The sequence below is a fragment of the Leuciscus leuciscus genome, assembly GCF_965113295.1.
Source record: "Leuciscus leuciscus genome assembly, chromosome: 7".
Taxonomy (NCBI): Eukaryota; Metazoa; Chordata; class Actinopteri; order Cypriniformes; family Leuciscidae; genus Leuciscus; species Leuciscus leuciscus.
In genome coordinates, this window is record NC_138731.1 from 37,861,547 (window position 1) to 37,885,652 (window position 24,106).

Below are 24,106 nucleotides of genomic sequence, written 5' to 3' on the forward strand. Positions count from 1 at the left end.
TTAAATGATTTTTACAAAAAAAAAAAAATTAACTAGTATTATCCCTGCCATTTCTTATTTGCTCAAAGCAAAAAAAACTAAAAAAAAAAACCTAATCAAAATAAAAACATTCCGACAAATTTTAACAAAATTGCACAAATAAATCACTCTAGCAGCTTCGATATAATGAAGCAAAGCAGTATCTTACATTTTTATTCATAAAAAATATATTTTCATGCTTAAAAGGTGAGTAAAGAAACAAGCATTTTGAAAAGAGGAAGAAAAATTGATTCAATAAAATGGTAAATGCTACTGAGCATATGTTTAATTTGCAAAGCAAATACATGAGATTAGCTTCAAAGCCATTCCAAATGGCTTAAAAGAGTTTTAAAATAGAATAAAATAATAATAAAAGAAGAAAAAGCGCAAGAATGATAGGTATACCTGCATGCTTTAGAAAATATGACATCATAAAAATTGTCAATACTGCTCTAATTTATTTAACTGCTCCAGCATTTTACTACATTGTGCCTTTTACCTTTGCAAAAGCCTTCAAAACATAAAACTAATGCAAGAGCTACTTTTAGGTCACTAGAGGAAAGATATAATTCCTGCACTGCACTTGTGGTATACTTAGATACTTGGTTTTTATTTTGGGAAAGAGAAATAATAATGCACCTTTTAACAAAGCAGTCTCGGATGCATTTAATTTTATTTGCATTTCCTTACCCTGCTTTGTATCTTTTGATTAGAGAAATACAACCAGTCTCACGTACTGTTGTCAACTTTCGCCAGTTTATAGAAACGAGGTAGCTTGCAGTAATGAATAAATGTTTTCATCTTTAATTGTAAATTCGGTTTGAAAGTAATTACAAGGTGAATGTTCAAGAGTGCAGTTATGGGAGTCAAAAAATACTCAACTGAATGTAAACTTCCTCTATAGCACCATTTTTGTTTGTAAAAATAATAATAATAAAAAAAAAAACATACTTTAATGAAAACAGGCAAATCCAGATCATTTTAATTGCAAATAGTGTTGGTACAGTGTGTAGCGTCATTACTCTATTGCTTGCAATGGCGATGTCAATTTAAAACAGCAGTTGATGGATAGTCTTGTAGTATAAAAATCCAGATGAATTGAATTTCTTTTTTCAGGGGACCATTCTATAAAAACCTTGTGGAGCGGTTGTTTTCTTGAAACGCTTGGAAGGCACAATAAATATCTAGCTAAAGGGCCAGAAAAGTCCAATGCTCTGTATGTACAAGGCTGATCTCGTCAGCAGTCGCTTTAAGAGTCTCAGGATTCTCTTCAATGCGTCGCTACTCCTTGATTTACAAGAAGCACACAGGTCCGACATCAATACCAAACTCCTGGTCTGAACCTCCAATGTCCACAGGTGCAATATCCACAATAGGTAGTCTTGCTGTTTTCTGGGTCCTGTATTCAAACACTGTCTTGCCCCACTTACCATTTGCTTGCTGTGAAGAGAAAAACATTCATTAAGGTTTGTATGGGGGCACTTGTAATGTTATGAGGTATCTTATGGACTGTAGTACTGATACTGTATGTGCATTTGTGTTAAATCTCTCTCAACTTTCTATGGCTCTGTTCCAAAACCTTGCAAACTGTCTACATAGTTCCTGATATGAAAGATATTCCAGAAGGTAAGCAGCATAACTATAACCTATTTTTGGATAAATTATAAGGCAGTATTACTTCCAAAGAATTCTTAGGCTATCTATGTATTTAATGTTTTGTTAGCTTAGCAACAGGCTAATATAAACTAGTGCTACTTGTTTTGATGCTGGGTTGCTGTCTATGCAGAGTGTCTTAAATCCTGTCCTCACTTACAAGGCTCAAATTTGAGTTAGGATGCCTAAAGCCCCGTTCACTCCACCAGCGACACGCAGCAAAAAAGCGACACAATCCCATTCATTTTCAATGAAGCGCTGGCGACACGAGCAACAGTGAACGTTGGCGACATAATGTAGGCGTGTCAAGCGATGCGAGACAAGCAACACAAGTTCAGAAATGTCAACTTTATGCAAATGAGAAGCTAATTTCGCTAGCGACAACCAATAGGAGTGAAGACTGTTCGCCAGCAGCAGCAGCAGCCATCTTCTTTATTTTCAAGTAGCAGGGAATTCACGCAGAACCGTCACAACTCTGCTGTCATTATGTTAAGCCCGCCCAACGACTCTATACACGATTTGATTGGCCTGACTAGAGTTTGGTTTTTCCAGCTCGCAAGCCAACGGAGAGTTGCTAGACGACACTGGCTGCAAATTACATTTGCTGCCGCTAGGGTGCGTCTAGATTTCTAGGCTACTGTTTTATGATTTGACTATAACCACATTCATGGATATAATAAAATGATGCATGGAAAAGTGAGTTTGATTCATACATTGATAGTCTGTGTGTTGTTTATATGATGCAAGTTTAGCACCGCTGCAGTTCATATTACAGTTTCTCCTGCATTATGTTGATTATTAGGGACAAGAAAACGTATTAATTGTCAAATTCGAATGACGTTTTAGTCATTTTTGACAGTATGAGTGAGTTTAATTAGTTAATAAATCGATCGTTAATCTAGTTAATGATGTAATGCACTGAGCACTGCTGTGGTTAATATAACAACACTCTCCAACAGCAGAACACTACATTTAATTCTTGTAAGTCTAATTCCTAGTCAAATTAGAATTATATCTTAGTTGTAGGCCAATATGTCACTTGTAATTGTATTTTCTATAGATATGGACAGACGTGCAGTCTTCCAATAACATTAGAACGACAGAATTGGGAATGCCCACAAGCGACTCACTGTCACTCACAGTACAGAGACTAGCGGGCGGTGTGAACGGGGCTTTAGAAAATGTAGGCAGTGGAGAGCAAGACAACGTAGGTTTTGAAAAAGGGCTTATGCCTTTATACAAATGATGTTCTGCAGTGTACTTACTGAGCAGCTGTCCTCAAGGACAGTGTATCTAAAGCGGTTATTTCCCTCAGCTTTGAGCTCTAGATCATTTGCAGCTTTGAGGATGACTGCTTTCTTGAGGTTTCCAGATGATTCATCCTTGTAGCCCACAGTGTTCTTGCAGTGGTAAGTGATCGTTTGTGATGCCTCTTTGGAGAGCAGACGGATGAAAGTCATCTGAACTGTGACAGTGTTGGCTGGCTGGTCTTTGTTCCCGTAAGTGAACTTCACAAAGACACAAGAAATAAATAACAGGCACGTACAGTTTTTCTTGCCACATAATGTTATCTTATAGCAGTAATTGATCTAATTGAGTAATTACACTAATTACATGATTAAAATATAATTTTCATAGGAGTGGCTAAACGTGCTTACATATGTTCCTCCATTCATATTGGCTCCAAACCACACAGGTTTTTTCCCTGGGGAACTCCACCATGACTTCCGAGGGATGCTGGAGGGGATTGCTGAGATGCATGTCTCTCCAGTGTCCATATTGCAATGAACTTTAATGGCGTCCTCTGCACTGCCCTGGTTTGGGTCCACCCAGTATTCACCTATGATGCAGAGATGAAACATTTGGGGATGTTTGATTTGACCAGTATCTGTAACACTTTATAATAAGTATACAGTAATAAAGTATTTACAAATCATTTGCAAACTATAGTTAATTAATAGTTTATAAACTAGTTAATACATTAATAGACTGTATACAAACACTGAGTTCTTAATTCATTGTCACTGTAATTAACAAATTATTATTGTTCAGTTAGCTCATAGATAAAGAGTTATTGCTTATTTTTAACAACTTTTAACAACTTTTTTTAAAAGTCCCCCTGTAGTCAATAATTGTATGCCTTAAAACTCATCTATGATCACCAAAATAACATATTTTAAAGTTTTTTCCTGTGAAAGACATAAACAACAACGTGCTTGATTTGCACCCCAGGGGGACTTTAAGTGCTTTAAACCAACCTTTATGAGACATTAATTGCATTAGTATTAAGAGTTCCTTCAAATTTTTACACATACATTCAGCCTATCCCCAAAGCTAACCACTTAAAAAAAAAAAATGAAATACACAAAAAATATTCATTAGATCAAGTTGTTAAAATCCATCAGTTAGGGGACTGAATGTCCAGTATAAAAATCATTATTTCTATGGAAAGTCCCCATAAAATGGAAACCCAATATGTGTGTCTGTATGTATGTGTGCTTTATGTATTTGTAAACTTTTTAAGAAACACTGAATATGAACTCAATTAATACCCAATAAATAACAGGCCCGCATTTCTAATGAGCCTCAGTTGGTATATGTAGGCCACTGAGACTTTACTAAGTCAGTGGCCTACTTCATACAGTTGCTTATAATGAATTACATGCCTGTGCAATACTATTAACTTACCACTCTTTTTTTGAGGGTAGCATTGTTTCAAGTCCTCACAAGTTCTGGCAGGATGCTTTCTACTACCGTCAGGGCTTCGCATGCTATCAATCTGGCTGCTCAGAGCCTTCAAAGTAGCCTGAACTCCAGGATCAGCTTGGAACATGCCTGTAGAGTTACTCTTGGGAAGAGCCTCATCCTCACTGAACTCCGGGGGAGGAGGACCAGCATCATAATCTTGAGGCCCACCAAAGAAATCTTCCATAGCTGCAGTGGGAGGTCCAGGAGATCCGGGAACGCCAGGTGGGCCAGGTTCTCCAGGAGGTCCCTAAGGATGATGCCAAAAATAAGTGGGCATCTAAGTTGTAATACTATGTGAGATGGCATGAAAGTTTTACTTGCCTCTGGTCCAATATCACCACTAGTCCCTCTTGAACCAGGAGGTCCCATAGGTCCCGGCTGTCCAACGTACCCTTCCTTTCCAGGTGGCCCAGAGGGCCCGGGAGGTCCCTGTGAGACAAATTATTTCATTGACATCAGTCACCTTTTGACTAGTTGTAAATCACTCACATTAAACAAGTTGATCACATACCCTTGGTCCGCTTGGACCAACAATGCCTGGGGCTCCTTGTTCTCCAGTTGTGCCCTAAAAATGAAGTAAATGTAAAAGGTTATAATGGGGAAAGAAACCTTTATATTGCTTGATATTATATATTCAATTATTTATAGACTGGGTACAGATGATGCACACTTTGAAAAACCTTTCTCTTTGTTATAACTTACAGGTGGTCCAGGAAGACCTTGTAAGCCTGCAAATCCTCTGTGACCCTTCTGTCCTCTTTCTCCATGGTCACCCAGATCTCCCTTATCTCCTCTTGGTCCTTGCGGTCCCTTACATAGATAGTTGGAAATTAAGGAGCAGTTGTGGTGTTTTTTTTATCAGCAACTTCATGGTAAATAAAGCCTTTCTAATTATGTCATATTGTGTTATGTAATAGATTTCTTACTATGAGTCCTCGTTTTCCAGCAGGACCTGGAGGGCCAGAGGGCCCTTTTGATCCCTGATAAAACAGTGTGAAAAAAACGTAAGTCAAAAATGCTTTAGAGATGTCATTATAGTATACATTAAATATAAAGAAATTATGAGACCTACAGCCTCTCCTCTCTTTCCAATGCCTCCAGATGCACCAACAGGACCGGGGGAACCAGGTTGTCCTACAGATCCAATCAAACCCTCTGGGCCTGGATCTCCTCGATCACCCTTTAAAAATTAAGCAACTCTGTAAGATTTGCTCAAACAACTTGAATTAAAGATTCAGACGTGGGTCATTTGATGTTTTTGGGTCTCACCTGGGCTCCTATGACACCTTCCTTTCCTGGTGGGCCATCAGATCCAGCGGGTCCCTAATGATAAAAATTTGCATTAGCATTGTATTAAATAAGTGGTATATTTATGTAACCATTATATTAAATTTATTTTACATCGGGTCCAGGATCCCCCCGAGGTCCATTAGCGCCAGGCACCCCAACTGGGCCAGAAGGTCCTTTGTCTCCTGGGGCTCCTGATGTGCCCTGTTTTCCTGGAGGACCCTACATGAGTCAGTCGTGAGCAAGCAGATTAGAGGAGGTCTTATAAAAATGAAGTTATCTCAGATGTCATTTAATATATACACCACTGAGAACAGTAAACTATTACCTGAGGCAAAACTCAATTTCTATTCAATATTTATTTAATATTTTAGCATGGAACAACTAGCCATTTTCTTTAATAATGCAGAATGTTTTTAATGGATACTAACAGCTGGTCCAGGGAGTCCCGGCATTCCACGTTCTCCTCTTTGACCAGGAAGGCCTACAATTCCTCTTTGCCCTGTTGTTCCAGCAGGACCTGGTGGACCATCAGGTCCCTAATGGAAATAACAGTTAAGATTCTGGTTCTTGTTTTTACATTTAGTATTTTAGTAGAAAAACGACTGGTGCCCTTACCGGTGGTCCATCTTCTCCAGAATCTCCTTTGTCTCCAGGGCCTCCAGCAGGCCCCGGGGGACCTCTCTCTCCCTGGCGTCCTGGGGGTCCATGGTCTCCTCGAAGACCAGGTGGACCCTCTTTTCCAGGAAGACCAAGTGGACCTGGCTCACCAAGAGGACCCTAAAAAAACAAATACTTAAGGGTTTGAAAAATGTTTAGAGTTTTCTTAATTTCTGATTTGTAATTGTAAACTTCTGTAGTCCATGCAACATACCGTTGGACCAGGTGGGCCAACTCTTCCAGCTGATCCAGGGAAACCTGTTGGGCCCTAAACAGTATGATGTATGTTAACTGACTAGTCATTCAAAATCCATTATACAGTAATTGTTATTACAGCTACACTTACAGGTGCGCCCTGTGTTCCTCTACCACCCTTTGGTCCAGCCACACCAAATTTACCCTGTAGTCACACATATTAGAGGGAGATTATTAATTTACTAGCATCTTCATAGCATCTCCTTAAAAAAATAACTTTTATGCAAGTATTTGATCACCTGTGGTCCTGGAGGACCAGACAACCCTTGAGGGCCAGGAGATCCAGCATCACCCTTTTGTCCAGGCTCCCCTGGTGGTCCTTTCACACCAGGCTGACCATCAATACCCTGTTGTTTTGAAAGTGTACCATGTTCAGAGCCGGTTTACTCACTTAACTAAAGTGACTTAATAGATAGTTTTGTATTATTTAACTGAAAAAAACTTAGAGCATATCATATCAAACTATCGTGAGTTTTCAGTTAGATTTCAAAATTTCTACTTACAGGTGGTCCAACAAAGCCTACAGCACCTATTGGTCCAGGTTCACCACGGGATCCCTTGGTATTAGCACAAATATTTGTTAATAAATAAAAATGTTCAGCTAATTTGAAACATTGTTGACTTCTGTATTTGAGTGTCAAATATCAACTCACTGGCATTGCTCTTGATCCTTGAGGTCCAGGTGGTCCCTTAGGGCCTGGTTCTCCCTGTTAAAATACTTTGTTAGAATTAAGTGGTCCTTAAAAGAAAACAATATTGCATTAAAATATAGACAGTAATATGATGCCATGTACCTTTTCACCACTTGGACCAGCCGGTCCTGAGGGGCCAACTGGGCCTGTCAAGCCCTACATGAGAAAGGCAAAATGTCATTATGAGATTATCCTTTCATGCATATCAAGCATGAGTTATAAAGAATCTTTTTTGTGTGTGCATCTGTGATCGGGCCTGCTTGAACAAGTCTTGTACAGGTCATTCTCTGTTGAAATTTTGTTTAGCGTCATACTGAGGCTTATGCTTTCTCTCAATTTTTGTCAGTCTTGAAATGTTCCTTTCAAATATAATTCACTGAAAATCACAGAGAGATAAATTAAAGCAGTGGTTGTCAACTAGTTTTGCCGAAGAGAAATAATCAAAATTACATCTAAATAAGAATAGTCAAAATTGTCTATTATCATAGCTCATTCATTTTATTCATTTCATTTCGTTTTTATTGTTTGTCCATGGCACTATCAGAATGACTTGCAACCCATCAGCTGAGAATAATTAAGATCTTTTAAAAATTTGATAATGCTCGATGGTAATTACCCTTGCACCGTCACTTCCTGGAGTTCCCTCTGATCCTTTCTCTCCAATGGCGCCCTAAATGTGTGGGAAGAGGTAATTTAAATAAAAAAACAACAACACTGTGCAAATATCTATGTACACACTGTAAAACCAACTGCATTACTACTCACTCTGTCTCCTTTTGGACCAGGTGGGCCAGAGATCCCTCTTTCACCTGGCATTCCCTGCAGACCAGGAGGGCCTGGATCACCCAACGTACCAGTAGGCCCAGGGCTACCCTACAAAAAATTCAACAGAATGAACATTTTAAAGCATTAATAAAAAATATTATCTTAATTACATATGTCAGGATTATAAGTTCACCTGCATAGTAAAACAAATGAAATGTGCTTATTTCTAAAGGTATATTCTGTTTTCAATATACAGTAAGTAAAGCTCCATCAACAATCGGGGATGTTGCTGATCACCACAGAAAATAATTTTGACTCATCCATTAGATTGTTAAAACAAACACTTCCCATTGAAATCTGTGGCCATATTATTGTGAAATAATTGAAACAAATAAAGTCTCATTACTGACAATAAACACTTAAACAGCATTTAGTTCTACCTTTGGACCATCAGGGCCAGGTGCTCCTGGGATACCTTTGGCTCCAGGCAGACCAGCAGATCCCAGCTCTCCTCTCTCTCCTGGAATTCCACGTTCACCCTGTTAAATGCATAGACTGACCATTAAATACATGTCTTGACATCAACAACGTGTGTTTACAGAAGTGACAGGTAAAACTAGAACTTACCCTTGGCCCAATTTGGCCTACAGGGCCGAGCTCACCAGGGATGCCCTTGAAAAGAGAAAGAGGTAATTAGCACAATTTTATGCTATTTGTCCCTTTTTTGTCATATTTTTTCCCAAGACTTTGTCATTTGATATGTGTTGAACTAACTGTACCTGATCACCAGGTTTTCCTCCCTCTCCAGGAGCACCTGCTGGGCCCGGCAAACCCTGAGAAACAAGTAAGGACATATTATAAAAGAGCTAAATAACAAGAAAGAAAATAATAATTTTGAATGATTAAATAGTAATTGATCAAGCACCTGGAAACCATGCATTCCGGGAGGTCCCTGTTCGCCTCTCTCACCTGCTGTACCCTGAAAATCATGAAATAAAATTAAAAATAGATTGGACTCTAATTGTACTTTCTAACTGTAAATACAATAACGAGACAAAATAGCACACTTACATGTGGACCTGGTGGACCAGCCGGGCCTACTTCTCCATCTTTCCCAGGTAGGCCCTGCGAAAAAGTCAAAGTTGAAGAGAAGATGTAAATTTTGAGAATTTTAAAATATTAGTGGCGCTTGGCCATAAAAAAAACTGCAATTATGTTACAGAGCTAACGTCGCAATGTGGTTGCTTGGATGTTCTGAGACTTTTTTTTTGTTGCCATGTTGCTATGCAGTTGACTTGGGTGTTGCAAAGCCAAAAGTAATTCTGTATGATTGTATTGTCTGGAAGGTACAAAATGTTTCTCCAGAATGTTTGTAGCAAGGTCATGCACTCGTGTTTAATGCTTTATGTTTTATTTATTTATTTTTTACTATTAACTATGTATGAATAATAGTAATAGTAATTCTTGCTTTATATAATTACAACAGTGATTACTGCGAGCAACTGCTGTTACTCACCCTCTGCCCAGGAACTCCAGCAGATCCCTGCTCACCTGCCTTTCCTGGATCCCCCTAAAATATTGTTAAAATTAGTTTGAAAATAAGTTTTGAACATATAAGCAATAAATTAATAAATTAATGAAAATTCTACTCACGCTAAAACCCTTTGGGCCTATTGGTCCCATAGTTCCGGGAGGGCCTCTTGTTCCAGTTGACCCTGCAGGCCCTGGCCGCCCATCCTCACCTGGACCACCCTGTAGAAAGGTGAATGGAAATATTTCTTTATTTGCTGTTAAAAATGTGGATATTTAATTCCAGCTATGAATGGAAAACATCAGATAAATGTACCAGTGGTCCTGGCTTTCCTTCGGCACCCTGAACTCCAGGTGTCCCTGTCAAACCCTGAGAGAAAGAGGATGCAAAAAACTAATTAGAGCTGTATTTGAAGGAGGAGTTATTGCATTCTGCCCTCAACTTTTCTATTATAAAGATACATCGCATTACAAATTTAACTTACTCTTGCGCCTGGTAGACCTGGTTCACCTGTTCTCCCTGGATCTCCAGTGGAGCCTTTAGGGCCAGAGGTTCCTGTAATTCCACGGTCACCTTGTGCACCCTTAGATGAGTAGAAACAAAAGGATTATTTCATTATTCAGCCAATTATATTCAACTAGTTAATAGTCTCTAATTACCTTTGGACCCTGTAAGCCATCTTGACCAGGGAAGCCTCGGTTTCCAGGTGCCCCCTAAATTAGACAATAAAACCCCATGAAAACAGAGTTGGTTTTGCAGTTATATTCACGTCAGTTTGCTATAGCATAGGCAATAAAAGGAAAACTAGACTCACTCTCTCGCCAACAGGTCCAATAGGGCCAACAGAACCAGGATCTCCTCTGGTTCCACGTTTTCCTTCCTCTCCCTGGGGTCCAATTACTCCCTGTGATCCTGGTGGACCCTATGACAAAGGTAATTTGTGTCTTTAAAAAAAATAGTTTAAAAATAGTCTAACTAGTTTTTTACTAGTTAGAAAAGTTTTGTAATGCATTTGATGAGGTGGTGCACAAATTGCATATACTTCACCATTAACTTCAAAAAATTGGGGGAAACCATTATATAGGTTTACACTATCATCAACCAAAACTTACAGGTTCTCCTTTAGGTCCAGCCTCTCCTTTAAATCCAGGAACACCTACATCTCCCTAAACACAAAACAAAACAAAAGGCTGATTGGACATCAGTTTTAAATCATTAGTTTCCAGAGACATTTTAGGGCACAAATAGTACATATATATGATGGAGTGATTCTATAATTGGAGATAAAATCTATAATTGGGAAGAGAATCTATAGTAGAGATACATTTTGCATTTCAAAAAGTTAGTTTCAAATTATTTCCATCTTATTGAAAACATATTCAATTTTAATAATGCAGTGCTTGGCAAACACAAGTTAATTCCTTCTTTTACTTTTAACAAAAAAAAGAAAAAAAAAAAGATTTCTGTATAGTATTGTTTGTCAACTTTATTACTGTCTATTCTGTTACATAATGTCAACATTGTTACTCTACCTTGGTAATATTAAACTTTTTAACCAAAATCTCCTATTGCTAGCATAAATGCTAAGAGCACATGGCACTAATGAAATCAGGATTAGAAGACTTTTAAACAACCCACTGTGTGATCAGTGAAAAATTCGGGTTTCCTTTTGATATTGTGGAACTTTGACGTTTTACAAAATAACTCTTGGTGTAAGAACTTTTTAGATTAAAATAATTTCTCAGAGAGAGCACACATACCTTTCAGTGCTTCAGATCTTATCAGTGAGGGAAAGGGACATAATTTCCTGTATATATATAGTTGTGGGAGACAATTCCACCAATTTAAAGGCAAAGTATGGTACGGTAACAGAATTGACGCAAGATTTATGGACACACAAGATAAAAGTTATTTTTAAACAATTTAATGTTGTAGAATTAGGAAAATTACTAAATTTAGGGCTTTTATAAAATAAAATTAATAAATAAAATTAAAAAAATGAATTTTTTTTTTTTGATTACACATGATTATACATGATGGAAAAATACACAGACTAATTCGGACAACAAAAAATCATGATTTTCAACTATATAAGAAAATATTATATTATAGCCTGTAACATCTTGTGATCCATAACAATGAGTAACAGATTATTAAAATAATAATAAATAAATAAAAAACTATTTGAAAAAACTGACTTTGGACACCACACCAAATGTACCTGCAATTATAGAATCACCCAAATATGATTTATGTAATATGAACACAACAAATCTTCAGTCCATAAAAGAAACATGCCACAATGTGAATGAAGAATGCCTTACCCCTTGACCTTTGATCCCAGGCTGTCCAGTGCTTCCCTGAGGTCCTGGTGGCCCAGTTGGACCAAGCAGACCAACAGGACCCTGAGGACCAGCAACTCCCTGGAGAAAATAATATTTTTTCAGTTCCCAATATCTGCATTCGAAATGCATAATATTTTAACATTTAAAATCATAACATACCACTGGCCCTTTGGAACCTGGACCACCGTCAGTGCCCATAGGCCCCTGAAAAATTCAGAATCATGTTTAATTTGCATTACAGATTAACAAAAATAGATAAATAAATAAAATAAATAATAAATAAAAGTATTTGTGATCATGTACTGGTGTACAAAATGAGTATCACAAACATACTTGTAGTCCAGTTGGTCCAGATCTGCCTTGATGTCCTGTCTCTCCTCTCTGTCCCTGTGGTCCCTCTGGTCCCCTCACACCTGTAGGTCCTGGTTGACCCTGCAAAGCAATTATATTCCTTTTTAATACCAGATTTACCAACGTTTATTGAAATATATAAAGGTATCATTGGTAGCTACATATATACTTCATAAAGTATAAAAAAAAAACACATGTATAGAGTCTCAATGCCAACCTTCATGCCTGGAGTACCGGGATACCCTGGGGCACCATTAATTCCCAAAGGACCCTTAAAACAATTAAACAGTTAGAAATTAGCATCATTAGGTTTGCAGTTGCTTGGTATTTCACACTTTATCTTTTGGTTGATTAAAATGTTTTACCATTGGACCTGGTTTTCCAACATTTCCTTGAGCACCACGCATACCCTGAAATTCAAAAGATACTAATAGTGTTAAGAATAATAAGAAAACCAATACAGCTCTGACTTAAGTCATCTGAAGAATGTTATCACAATGTTTTTGCCCTCACCGGTGTGCCACTAGGGCCTGGACGTCCTCTTTCTCCTGACATTCCCCTGGGACCCTGCATTTAACAACAGGCCATTTTACTTTTATTGGAAATAAACCAGAAGCATTTGTGGCAATAAACATCAATAATGATTTTTGTTTAACTGAAGTTTGTATTGTATTGTGTTGCAGTCTTCTTACCATAGGACCAGGGGCACCCATTGCACCGGGTCCACCAGATTCACCCTAAAATAATAATAAATAATATAATATATGGTGAATGTACTTAGAAACATGAAATGGTTAATACAATCACATTTAATATGAGTGTGTATAGACAACTGTGAAGTACTCAAATACAGTCTGCGGTTTTAAAAGCTAAGCTATAAGTGAGAGGCTACTTCATAATGAAATTAATTTTATATTTGCAAAAACTGAACCTTTGATCCCACAGCTCCACGTTCTCCTTTAATACCAAGTGGACCTTGGTGCCCCTGAATTATGAAAGGAAATAACATGATTATGTTTTGGTACACTCCATCTACAAACCTAAAATAAACAATAGGAATACAATTTTGAACTTGAAAATCATTCTTTGTACATTCTGCAACGTTTTTTTTTTTCTCAACCAAGTGAACAATAATTGGTTGGTGCTTGTGCAAAATAAGCTGCAATTACAAACATGATTTAGTTTTTTTAACATTCTGTGTGTGAAATCTGACTGTCTGGCTTGCAGGTGTTTCATGTGGCATGAGCATTCAAGACAAAACTGATGGCCTGATGGATGATCTGTAAGTAATTCCAAAACAACGATGTTTTGATCATTTAAGCAAACTCAATAAAAGATCTACAGACCAAGAGAATGAGATTCTAACACTTGACAAAAGTGGTATATGATTTTGAAAGAGCATATAAATCAATGCTTCTACTTTGTATTCTTTTGGTAACACTCTAGTTTAGGGTCCCATTCTCACTGTTAACTTGCTTATTAGCATGCATATTACTAGGATATTGTTTGTTTATTAGTACTTATAAAGCACATATCAATGCCTTATTCGGCATGACCATATTTTACATTCCTAAATCCTACCCAATACCTCAACATAACGACTACCTTACTAACTATTAATAAGCAGTAAGTGGGAGTTTATTGAGGCAAAATCCGTAGTTAATAGTTAGTTAATAGTGAGAATTCGACCCTAAACTAAAGTGTGACTATTCTTTTCTAATTTAATACAAAATAAGTTCAACTGGTCAATGTCACACATTAGCTTATTTGATTAGTGACCTGTAAGGAAGCATTTTATTTTTACAGTCCTGTTCCGCATGTACATACCATGTCCTTATTATAGCAACTACAATAACTGGGTAGGTAAACCTGAACCTATTCCTAAACCTAACCTTAACCCATGTAGTTACCTTATATTACCAGTACTTTTTTTTGTGTGGTAACTACAATGTAATTACACTGTAAGTACACATACTGCTAAATAAAGTGTAACCTTTCAATATAAAGTCAGAATTTTGGACCCCACCGTATGCAATCTTAAATGGGGCCTAGAGATTAAGAATTTACTCACTCTGTGACCCTTTAAGCCTGGAGGCCCCGGTGTCCCTGGAAATCCTCTTGCTCCCTGAACACAAAAGTTATTTAAACATACATGTAAATGCAACCACCATTCAATGATAAAAGCTGCTAGTGAACAATGCCAAATATTACCGCAGATCCAGGAAATCCCATTTCTCCTGCACTTCCTGGAGTCCCTGGATCTCCCTATGACAATAGAAAATTCCATTTCAGATCCTCTTTACTTTTTTCCACATTGTTGTGAGGATGCCCATGATGATGGCATAGAGTACTCACATCTTCACCAGGCTTCCCTGGAGGACCCTCTGGCCCTCTCTGGCCAGTGCCACCCTACACAATGAAGAGAGTAATTACCAAAAGTTGATTAAAACATAAAAACGATGCATTGTACAGATTAACTGCTCTTTTAGTAAATAAACAATTCATTAACACCAGAATCATTTTTGTAAGGAGGCTTAAACAATTTAATTTTGGAATTTATAAAGGGTGAATCTGCAGCACTGATGGGGGTAATTCAGCTATATTAGTCATTCTCATGATCTCATGCTCAAAAACTGGTGCACACCCTCAGAGTTTTGTTGTATATTTAATTCTTAAATAATGCAAAACTATCTATTAAGTCACTTTAATTAACAATAATCTGCAAAGTATAGTTCCTGCTGACTTCTGTGCATCAGCTTATGTTGATAATTCATGTATCAAATTACTAATCGGATCTGTGATCTAAGTATACGTTTTCCTAAAGGTTACAATTTGCTAACAAGATAAATTAAAGCACTAAATGGTGGGAAAAGAATTATAAGTACATGTATAAAACCGCTACAACAAATTCTTTGAGAATGTGAATATCCAAAGTTGTGGTTCCCCTTTAAAAAATGAGCCATGAAAATTGCCTGCAGTTTGCAAATAACCAGTCGTTTTTGAGTTTATCCTGGTTGATGTTTGCACTTAAATAAAGAGTGTGGGACAGACTTCCCCGGTAAATTATGAAGTCTTCAGAGACAGTACACAAATAATCATGTTCCCTCACCATTTGCCCTGGATCTCCTACATCGCCTGGAGATCCTTGTGGTCCTGCTGGCCCCTAAAGGAAATTGTATAAACTTGAAATATGCAACTGCTGGAAGTAATATTCTTTGGACCAGATATGTGTAAAAAAGATTTCTTATCAAATAAATACTTACTGGTGACCCATTTGGCCCAGGTGGTCCCCTTGTTCCAGCCTCACCCTATTGAAAAATAGCTTTGTTACTGGAACAATCACAGACTGCTTCAGAAACAGCACGTTTTGTGCAATGTGGCACAACACAGCACCCAAATCAAATGATACAATGGTCTCATTATGTACTACTCTAGTTTGCTCGTTTGAACTCAACTTTGCAGTAAATCAAGTATGATACAGTTCTTGTAATGTTTCTCATTTCTGAGTGGCTTATATGCAGTGTTGGGGAAAGTTACTTTTAAAAGTAATGCGTTACAATATTGCTTTTAACTAATTGTGTTACTCGGTTACTTTTTATGGAAAGTAATGTTACTTTTTTTTTTGCATTGCGTTCTCTCACCTGGGCATCTTACTCCAGCAATAAAAAAGGTACACAGATGTGATATTTATTTAAAGTCATTTTGCTTATTAGTATAGTTTAATGGGATCAACGAAGGTCAGCAGCAAATACATTAGTTAATAAAGTGATATTAAATACAGCAAGTATATTATTTAACATGTTTATTATTGCAGGTTCGTGTAATATTCTGAGTTTGCATTTCACAGTTTTTATTCATTTTGAGGAATACTGAATCTGCTTTTGTGCAAGTGAGAAGAGTAAATGCATGCTCACATTTAGTCTAGAACTAAATAACCATCATGTTTACAGCACACCTCTGCATCTGATTTCTCTCAACATGGGGACAGAAGAGGTGTCAGTCAATAAATGGAAAAACAAAGTAACTTGAGTGACACATGAAGGCCAAGTATGGTAACACATACTCAGAATTTGTCATACACATTAGGAGTAGTGATTAGTGAACACACACACACTGCAAACTGTGGACACACACATCCGGAGCAGTGGGCAGCCATTTTTGTAATTTTTAATTTTTATAATTATTTTTTGTTGTTTTGTTTAAATTACAGAATCTCCACTTACCCGAACTCCAGGCATCATAGCATGCTGAGCTCCTGTTTTGTCAGCAAATCCCCCGGCCATATGAGAAGACAACTCACCCTAAGTAACAGAGGACATGAGGCTTTATTTATTCTGTAACTGCTGTAACACTTTGTTAGCTGTTGCTTGATCCTCTGTTTTTCATATTCTGTCTTAATCAGTCTGGTAACACTCACTCCTGGGGTATGTCCTGGGGGCCCTGGCTCTCCTGGCTGTCCTGGAATACCGGGTTCTCCATCAAATCCTGGGGGACCTCTGAGACCCTACAAGAGACATTAAAATCACGCTAAAAACACATAACATTACAATAATATTACACAATATTTCACATCTTTAATCACATTTCGAAATTAATTAGCAGTTTCTTACAGGTCGACCTTTCGCTCCGCTGTCTCCTCTATATCCTGGTGCTCCTGGAGGCCCCTATATAATAATAATAATAGTAAAAACATAATTAAGGTAAACAAAAACTGTCTTTATAGCATTAGCACTAATTGCGTTAGTTTGTGCAAGGTCTTGTCATAGTCGTACACATAAAGTTTTGACTGTAAGTTCATCAGATGAGTTATGAATAGTTAGTTTAGAAGGTTTCAACATGATTTACCAACATGATTACTTAAAAATATGTTCAAATAAAGACCAAACCAGTGTATGGAAATACACAGAGCTGTGCTCTGTCCCCATCTAGTGTCCAGACATCAGAAAACATATAGCAAGTAAACCACTAGATGCTGTATATGTGACAAGCATGAAAACACTGGATTATTTTACTATATGTTTAATTGTATAATTGGATCTGTTTGATTTATCCTTTTTTTTTAATAGTGATCAGGACAAAAGTCAATGGAGGAAAGCTCACCATCGGTCCAGGACGACCTCTTAATCCAACAACCTGAAATCGAGATGGAATTTTTGTATTATTTACAAACTATAAACATATATACATCCTCATCTTCAAATGTAAGGTAAATGTTCATTCAAACATACATGTGGGACATCTCCAGGTTCCCCTTTCTGACCCTGAAATCAAGAATAGTGAAAATGTGTTACCGGAAGTCACTTTTTATGTATATTTACACTTTAAATAAATAACTGAATATTGGCAGTGCTGAGTGTAACTATATAGGTTACCTTGGCAACTCTGCCCGCTGACAAAAAAGAAAAAAATAGTTGTTGTTTATCTGTACTTACATTTCAGAACACTACAGATTCTTTAAATGAATTTGTTTTTGGGTTTTTGTGGTGCTCATCCTCACCTGGTCTGCCATTGCCACTGTCATGTGTTGTGTCACAAACAGGACAGCACTCTCCTACTGGGATTACTACCTTTCCACAGTTAGACACTTCATCACATTGCACCTCATCGCACAAGATGGTCCCACTGTCACAAACACAGATCCTGCATGGTTCAGGTTTCCAGATGTCTCTGTTTGTGTACACCTGCCCGTTCTCTGTACAGCTCAACTCATCCTCTACAAGCAAAAAGAAGGTAAAAGCTATATAAATAATGCATATAGATATGCGTGCGTGTGTGTGTGTGTGTGTGTGTGTGTGTGTGTGTGTGTGTGTGTGTGTGTGTGTTAATAATATAATCAGCTTATATGACATGTCTTTAATTAGGTTAGACATGTATTATTATAGCTATTTTTCTAAATGCATTAACAAAATACAATAACTTTCTTTTAAAATGTCTTTTTCAAGCCATATTTTTTTCCAAATTCAAATATGCTCAATTAAAAGCCTGAATTTTTTATTGATTCTTCATATTTTTTCATTCTGTATTTGATAAAATGTTTAGAATCATACTTTTAAAATTGGAAAAGGCAGTCACGGAATCACCTGATTATGTGTGTCATGCCATGCAACTAGTCCAGAAGGCCAGACAGAAGAATTTACTATACCCTGAGAAAGTGGCTGGGAATTACTGGAAAAAGTGATCCCTTGTCTTTTAGAAAGGCTCTTGTGGGAAGTCATGAACTAATGCTCTCCACTAAGTCTGATTCATACATACTGTTTCCAGCAGTGTGCTATTCACCCTATTATTGAAATAAAGTTCAAATATTTATAATAAACAATGTCCTAGCACCCTTTTTCAAGCAATTAATTACAAGAACTTTGCAGAACAGCTGTGGCAAACATTTGGTTTACATTTAGGAATGCAGTTTGCTGCTGTAACACCAATACACCAGGTGGCACCCTTGAGCTCCATTCAATGAAACCTTTTGGTATTTCTCTGCTCACCTGAAAACTTCACTCTGAAGAAGATGTTTTTGTACCCCGCCATGTGAGAAAGTGGGTTAAAATAGTAAGAACTATGAATGTATCTCAATATACTGTAATACTATAATCTATACAGACAAGGATCTCCAAAACCTACATACTGTAGCAAGAAAGTAGGTAAAGATGTCAACTTTTTTAGCACTATAGGCAACTCATAAGGAATGATCTCTGTATTGACTCTGGGATGCAGATCAAATGTGACTAAACCTTATAGCTTAAGGGGAGACACAACCATTAAATTCTGAATGTGAGCATGCCAAAAGTGCGTGCACAAGCTAATGAATAAACATATCATAAATTAATGAAGCAGATTGTAAATTGCTGATAATTTTTTTTTGACCAGAGGGAATGAATGTCTCAGGGAAGGATGCCAATGAAAAGAGAGAGATTTTTCTGACCGCACAGCTGCTGACAACCTCAAAGAACACACCAGCAAACATTCTAGTTTATATGTAAATGTAGACTAGTGCTCAGGCTGATATATTCAGTAAATTTCACTCTTTGTATCATTCCAGGCCTGAATATGTGATAATTGCGGATTGGAAGTAGAGCAGGATTTGGAGATGGATATATATTGTTGGAGGTTAAAAAACATAAGAACAAGCTAGTCAAATTTTGTTTATATATCTTGTTTATATATCTGCTGCATAACAACAATGTTATAGTCACATTTAATGTGTGAATAATAGCATAGTAGTCTAGCAGTTTTGCACATAAAAAGCACTTTTCCATTGTCCCAGTCCATGGCATTCAAAGAAATAAATGGAATTACAAAACATTTGAAAAAGCAGATGCAATCCAGATAGTCCATACGCATAGCGTAATAAAATGATTCAGTGGTAAGAATTTTAGTCAATACAGCTGGAACTGTCCCTGTGTCCCCAGTGAATATTTCATTGAAAATGTGTTTGAGCAATTACAAATTTATGGGAGGAGAACAATCTTTCTCAAGCCACCCCTGAAAACCTTACCATTAAAGGTGAAGAGAAAGCTCACTCTTTCCCTCGGGAAGCTAATTTATTGCAGACTCTGCACTTTCTACAGCAACGCTTCAAATCCCCTAGTGATGATGATAGCAAAACCATGGTCCTTTGTGGACTTCTGACGTACATTTTCCACCAGTCTTCCAGTCTGGCCTGACCTGACCACACTGAACATGCTCAGCATTACTCCATGTCAGCTAAAGTCTGTGGTTCCCTACTAAATGCTAAGGCTTCCGTAGGAACGGTCTAGGAAAACAATGGAATACAATTTACATCTCCACCAAGATACTGCATTGTGGGAGTTTAACTAATATAAATCACATGCATTTTCCTTTGGTTTATGTGGAAATACTTTTAACTTGCTGTGTTCAGGGACTTTGTTGTTGGAACAAGGCTGTAAGGGTTAGAAAATGACCTTATGGAAACAGTGACTCATCTGAGTCTGTCTTTCCAACACCAAGTATGAGTTTATGTGTGTGAGAGAGCAGTCTTTTATTCAATAAATGTAAGAGTTTCTGAACACCGGGCAATGTTAAATGATAATTTGATTATATGATGATTGTAAGAACTTCATTGATGAATGCAGATGTACGGTAATCACACATTCCAGGAAAATGCTTTTTTTCCATAAAGGAAGCATTTGTTTAACAGTTAAACCAGATAAGGTGCATTCAAACTCCAGGGAAACTTTAAAAGGTCTCCAGTCCTGCTTTTTAAAAGTCAATGACACAAATAAATTGTGTGTTTCAAAGACCTCTGACCTCTCTTGTAATTAACTGATAGTGTTCCCCGCAGTTCACACACAACTCCCTCTTTTTGAAGAAGAATCTGTGTGAAAATGGGATGTTGGTGATTTGTCTACATTGTAATTTAGACTGTCACTCCAGACATATAGACCTCAAAGTGACTGTGAGAAGCCTATGATTATTCAAGCCTTGACTCTATGTCCTTGTGACAACCCTTTACTGAGATACAAATGAGGAGTCACACTGGTTTCAGTCTAGGGAGAACAACCTCGTTTGTAGAAGGAAACATGGTTTCCTTGTTTGGACATGTCTTCCACTTTTTTTCTTTTTTGTGCTGTCGATGATGTGCGGTGAGAAACGTGGGCCAGAATAATTTTTTTTTTTTTTTGGACTGCATAATTTGATTGCCACATCACACTGTGCTCTAAAACTCTTACCACTAGTCCTTAATGAATTAATTTCCATATTTAACTTGTTTAATCTTAACTTCTATCCTTATTAACACATCATTTCAAAAGCAACCTATTCTTTGGAATTAACTAAAAAATGTTAATGCTCTTACTACAAAAAAAAAAAACACATTGTAAAATAAGTTTTCCTAGAATAAATGACATACAAAAAACGTTTCCATCTACATATACATCTACAATATTTTAACATGTCTCCCAGTCTTTTTACACAGCTTTTACCACATGTCTGAGAAATCATGAAATTTATGGTGTCATAATACACTTGGCTAGAAACAAAGCTTGGATTTTCAGTATATGGAGGCCTGGAATAGATACATGTCTTTGCTGAAAATACATTTATGAAAATTTGCAAAAACGGTTCATGGCATATTGTTATTTAGCTTTAACAAAAAAGAAAAAAAGCCATTTAAAATGACTGTTCTGTTTAGATAGATAGATTGATAGATGATAGATGATAGATAGATAGATAGACAGACAGACAGACAGACAGACAGACAGACAGACAGACAGACAGACAGACAGACAGACAGACAGACAGACAGACAGACAGACAGACAGACAGACAGACAGACAGACAGACAGATAGATAGATAGATAGATAGATAGATAGATAGATAGATAGATAGATAGATAGATAGATAGATAGATAGATAGATTTCTTAACTTTTAATATGTACACAATTTGAACTCCTGCACTTTTTACACAAACTTAATATATGTTCAGACGTTGAAGGGTAAATGTGTCTCTGTGTGAGTTTCAGGCAAGATTTTTAATTTATGCAGGTCAATACCAGTCACATTCTTGGCTGAGATCAACAAAATCTCATGACCTGACATAGGCCTACTCATTGCTCTCCTAGCCTTCATGCATCAGGAGGGAAACATCAGGGCAGTTAAAAAAATAATTATGAACCACAGCGTGTTTAACACAGTGACAGTGACACGTGACGGCCAAGTATGGTAACCCATACTTGGAATTTGACCTCTGCATTTAACCCATCCAAGTTAATGCACACACATTAGGAGCAGAGTAGTGAGTAGTTAACACACACACACTGCAAACGTGGATACACACACCCAGAGCAGCGGGCAGCCTTTGTGTGGCGCCCGGGGAGCAATTAGGGGTAAGGTGCCTTGCTCAAGGGCACCTCAGTCATTTCCCACCGGTTCTGGAATCGAACCAGCAACCTTTGGGTTACCAGTTCAACTCCCTAACCACTAGGCCATGACTGCCCCACATGTCTGCATTTACAATATTAATGATTCATCATTCGTATAAGAGAAAAAATTTCTCTTTTTTTTTTCCAGGCTGTGGATTTCATTAATATTATTATTTTTATCTTTGTGCATCCTGTGAGGAACAACCCTTTTTCCAGAGATTGGAAAAATCCCTCCCTTATGTTTCTTTTCGTAGTGTGTTTCCTCCTCTTTGCTTTGTTTGGATGTTGTGAGAGCTTGCAGAGCTTCCACAGCTGGTCTGTCATGATTCTAGCTTACATTACACTGTTTTGGATAGAGAACCTCAATGCATCAGCGGAGTGGATTTATATAAACATTTACTTCATGTGACCCCACACTGTGGTACTTCCATTTCAGATCAGCCTCTTTCCCCTTTTTCTTTTTCTCTACCTTGGATTAACTTAAGCTTCAAACTTTGTCATTAGAATCAACTTTAAACTTGAAATGCATATTGCAATACATATTTCAATAGTATCTCTGGATTTTGTTTCTCTTTGGGCATGAAATTGAGATCAAAATAAACACTTGGATCAGATGTGATGAATAAGTCAAGTCAAGTCACCTTTATTTTTATAGCATTTTATACAGATTGTTTCAAAGCAGTTTTACAGTGACAACAGGGAGAATTATGCATTTTAGTTCAGCTGAAGTCAGTTCAGTGTTGGTTCAGTTCCTTTGTAAAGATAATTAATTATTAAATTAGTTCATTTCATCTATAAAGCAGTTCTGCAAAAAAGGATGTCATCATCCAGCTCAGTTCAGTTCTCATTCTACAGCGTCCGTACAGTCAGATCAATAATATTGTTGAATATGAAGTGTTCCCAACTAAGCAAGCCAGAGCCGGCAGTGGCAAGGAACCAAAACTCCATCAGGTGACAGAATGGAGAATAAAAACCTTGGGAGAAACCTGGCTCAGTCAGGGGGCTAGTTCTCCTCTGGCCAATGAACAAACACTGTGTGATTATTATTCAGGCTGCATCACAAGTCAGAATTCAGAAATCCCAATATGTCTGTTGTAGATATTTGAAATCGGTTGTAATGGACATGTTCTTAATCTCATAAAAGTGAGACTGCAGACTGCTCCACTAGAAGGCATCCCACTTGCTCTGGAAACCTTTGAAGTTTATGGCGTCTTGTATCTTTTTAAAGAATGACGTTTTGAATGGTCAAAAGGTTCGCTCAAAGGTCAGTTCTTGCAAAGGCCATAAATTATATGGACTGATACTGGTTGGCCGTGTTTTAACTTTTAACATATGTACTTAATATTGTATTGCAAACTCATCCAGCATGTATAATAATATCACAAATTTAACAGAAACACAAAGTATTGACTGGAAACAGATTTGGTTACACATTATTTCGACTGTCCACTTTAGACATTCTACTAACTATAAGTAACTTTGCAACTACATGTCAACTAACTCTCATTAGTAGTATATTGTATTGCAAACTCATCCAGCATGTATAATAATATCATAAATTTAACAGAAACACAAAGTACTGACTGGAAACAGATTTGGTTACACATTATTTCGATGGTCCACTTTAGACATTCTACTAACTATAAGTAACTTTGCAACTACATGTCAACTAACTCTCATTAGTAGTAGACTGACTGTTAGGTTAGGGTTAGGTGTTAGGGTTCGGTTAGTAGAATGGGGGTAGTAGATGGGGGACCATCAAAATTATTAAGTGTTAGCAGATATTAAGCAGACAGTTCTATAATGACTGGTAAAGTTGACATGTTGCAAAGTTACTTATAGTTAGTGGAATGTCTAAAGTGGACTGTCGAAAAAAACTTGTTACCGCAGATTTTAGGTTTTATTTAATGTATTTCTGTTT

General features: G+C 37.2%; 1 protein-coding gene across 1 annotated transcript in view; it reads right to left on the bottom strand.

Annotated features, from left to right (window-relative positions):
• Nucleotides 1–274: 274 nt before the first annotated feature.
• Nucleotides 275–24,106, bottom strand: part of col5a2a (collagen, type V, alpha 2a) — a 31,383-nt gene continuing 7,551 nt past the window's right edge. Inside the window, exons 2-54 of the mRNA XM_082176663.1 lie at nt 17,803–18,018; nt 17,678–17,694; nt 17,534–17,566; nt 17,406–17,438; nt 16,916–16,969; nt 16,723–16,809; nt 16,529–16,606; nt 15,569–15,613; nt 15,415–15,468; nt 14,661–14,714; nt 14,517–14,570; nt 14,377–14,430; nt 13,237–13,290; nt 12,998–13,042; nt 12,819–12,872; nt 12,671–12,715; nt 12,523–12,576; nt 12,288–12,386; nt 12,114–12,158; nt 11,934–12,032; nt 10,722–10,775; nt 10,424–10,531; nt 10,269–10,322; nt 10,094–10,192; nt 9,925–9,978; nt 9,732–9,830; nt 9,595–9,648; nt 9,150–9,203; nt 9,004–9,057; nt 8,858–8,911; nt 8,706–8,750; nt 8,519–8,617; nt 8,079–8,186; nt 7,930–7,983; nt 7,416–7,469; nt 7,275–7,328; nt 7,125–7,178; nt 6,861–6,968; nt 6,713–6,766; nt 6,581–6,634; nt 6,325–6,486; nt 6,138–6,245; nt 5,821–5,928; nt 5,689–5,742; nt 5,492–5,599; nt 5,346–5,399; nt 5,122–5,229; nt 4,931–4,984; nt 4,741–4,848; nt 4,360–4,666; nt 3,330–3,511; nt 2,937–3,179; nt 275–1,458 (exon numbers count right to left, since the gene is read on the bottom strand). Coding sequence (XP_082032789.1) covers nt 1,312–1,458; nt 2,937–3,179; nt 3,330–3,511; nt 4,360–4,666; nt 4,741–4,848; nt 4,931–4,984; nt 5,122–5,229; nt 5,346–5,399; nt 5,492–5,599; nt 5,689–5,742; nt 5,821–5,928; nt 6,138–6,245; nt 6,325–6,486; nt 6,581–6,634; nt 6,713–6,766; nt 6,861–6,968; nt 7,125–7,178; nt 7,275–7,328; nt 7,416–7,469; nt 7,930–7,983; nt 8,079–8,186; nt 8,519–8,617; nt 8,706–8,750; nt 8,858–8,911; nt 9,004–9,057; nt 9,150–9,203; nt 9,595–9,648; nt 9,732–9,830; nt 9,925–9,978; nt 10,094–10,192; nt 10,269–10,322; nt 10,424–10,531; nt 10,722–10,775; nt 11,934–12,032; nt 12,114–12,158; nt 12,288–12,386; nt 12,523–12,576; nt 12,671–12,715; nt 12,819–12,872; nt 12,998–13,042; nt 13,237–13,290; nt 14,377–14,430; nt 14,517–14,570; nt 14,661–14,714; nt 15,415–15,468; nt 15,569–15,613; nt 16,529–16,606; nt 16,723–16,809; nt 16,916–16,969; nt 17,406–17,438; nt 17,534–17,566; nt 17,678–17,694; nt 17,803–18,018 — 4,385 coding nt within the window. The 3' untranslated portion in view covers nt 275–1,311. The remainder of the gene's footprint in view (nt 1,459–2,936; nt 3,180–3,329; nt 3,512–4,359; nt 4,667–4,740; nt 4,849–4,930; nt 4,985–5,121; nt 5,230–5,345; nt 5,400–5,491; nt 5,600–5,688; nt 5,743–5,820; nt 5,929–6,137; nt 6,246–6,324; nt 6,487–6,580; nt 6,635–6,712; nt 6,767–6,860; nt 6,969–7,124; nt 7,179–7,274; nt 7,329–7,415; nt 7,470–7,929; nt 7,984–8,078; nt 8,187–8,518; nt 8,618–8,705; nt 8,751–8,857; nt 8,912–9,003; nt 9,058–9,149; nt 9,204–9,594; nt 9,649–9,731; nt 9,831–9,924; nt 9,979–10,093; nt 10,193–10,268; nt 10,323–10,423; nt 10,532–10,721; nt 10,776–11,933; nt 12,033–12,113; nt 12,159–12,287; nt 12,387–12,522; nt 12,577–12,670; nt 12,716–12,818; nt 12,873–12,997; nt 13,043–13,236; nt 13,291–14,376; nt 14,431–14,516; nt 14,571–14,660; nt 14,715–15,414; nt 15,469–15,568; nt 15,614–16,528; nt 16,607–16,722; nt 16,810–16,915; nt 16,970–17,405; nt 17,439–17,533; nt 17,567–17,677; nt 17,695–17,802; nt 18,019–24,106) is intronic.